At 53.0% G+C, this 1,490-nt stretch overlaps 1 protein-coding gene across 1 annotated transcript in view; it reads left to right on the forward strand.

The window, feature by feature from the left end:
• LOC103916198 (low affinity immunoglobulin epsilon Fc receptor-like) overlaps positions 1–1,490 on the forward strand; it is a 3,702-nt gene that overhangs the window by 1,864 nt on the left and 348 nt on the right. Inside the window, exons 7-8 of the mRNA XM_009323158.1 lie at positions 10–161; positions 957–1,090. Coding sequence (XP_009321433.1) covers positions 10–161; positions 957–1,090 — 286 coding nt within the window. The remainder of the gene's footprint in view (positions 1–9; positions 162–956; positions 1,091–1,490) is intronic.

The raw sequence follows: 1,490 nt of genomic DNA on the forward strand, positions 1-1,490 counted from the left end.
TTCCCTCAGAAATTCTCTGCACGAAGTGTCCCGCCGGCTGGCAGCAGTTCGCCAAAACCTGCTATTTCTTCTCCACCACCAAGCAACCCTGGCTGGCTGCTAAACAATCCTGCAACGACTTCAACGCCCATCTGGCCGTAGTCGACACTGAGCAGGAAAACGTAAGCTGAGAAATCCTGTAAAAAGCGGGAGAAAAAACCCCGATTTCATGGGTTTCGAAGAATATTAGACTCCAATTCCACAAATGGAAAGCTGGAGGTTAAGCACGTGCGACTCAAGACTGCCCGCGGAGGCGGGAAAATGCAACCGCTTGAGGTTCCCACTTGGTTCTGAAGTGATTTGGCCAAACGGGATGAATCTGTCCCCAAAAGAACTGGCGTGATTTAGGCATTTTTGGGGAAAAGCCCGCAGGGAGCGACTGCCCTTCCTGGGGTCTGTGTGACCCCAAGGGACTCCCGGGGTGCGAGAAGCGCTTCACCTGAGTTTGGGGTGGATGCGCCATGCCTCCACGGCGATCCCTCCTCGCGATCATTTAGAAATTACGGAAGTTATTGAGAAATTATGAAAAGTTATTTAGAAATCACCGAAGTTGCAGAATGAATTACAGAAATACAACCCAAACTGTGCACAAATTAGCATTTCTACCCCAATTTAGACGATCCCTGCCTCCCATTCAGGAGGATGCTTTCACCGACCCAGCTTTTAAAAAGCACATTGGGTCTGAAAAAAGCTTCTTCCTCCAGATATTAGAAATTGCAGCACTTTTTTCCATTCCCGACAGGAAACGTTGCATTTTCTTGTCACGCTTGCGGCACGTCACAGTTGTCCCCTGCAGGGGACGGGCTCCCCGATGTCACCGACTGCCAGCGCTGGCCTCGGCGCTGCTGAATCCCTTTGCCGCCGCCTTCTGCTTCCCCTCCTGACGCTTCTTCCCCCCCTCCCCACTCCGTTTGCAGAAATTTCTGGCAAATCACATCATGAAGGATCGGGTGTTCTGGCTGGGCCTGACCGACATGGACAGTGAAAGCAACTGGCAGTGGGTGAATGGCCGCTCCCTCTCTCTCTCGTACGTTTTTAGCCTCATTGGAGGGTAAATTGCCCCAAAAAATCAGCTCTGTTCTCCCTCAGCCCCTTTTTTGCTCAAAAAAAGGTGCTGCACCCTCATTAGCGCACCCGCCCGCTCTGGTTCCGTGCTTAAAAAGCACGGAAATAAGTCCCGTGCTGCCACGGCACCTGAAAATGCCAGGTGGAGGGAATGGTAAGAGGACACACCCCGCTGCAAGCAAGACTTTGGCTTTTTCTCCCCCAAATTCGCTTCGGTTTCGGGGCTGAAAACCCGGGTGGGAACCCGCAAGGAGCCGCAGCGCCTGCTTGGTTCCCCCCCCCACCCCGGCCCCGACCCAGCTCGGTCGGTTCCCGACCGAGACCCCGTACCCTGAGTCAAAGCGGTTATTTCTAATGGATCTCATTCTTGGGATTTTGGGAAAAAG

This window comes from Pygoscelis adeliae, unplaced genomic scaffold, assembly GCF_000699105.1.
Source record: "Pygoscelis adeliae isolate BGI_AS28 unplaced genomic scaffold, ASM69910v1 Scaffold784, whole genome shotgun sequence".
In the NCBI taxonomy this organism is placed as follows: domain Eukaryota; kingdom Metazoa; phylum Chordata; class Aves; order Sphenisciformes; family Spheniscidae; genus Pygoscelis; species Pygoscelis adeliae.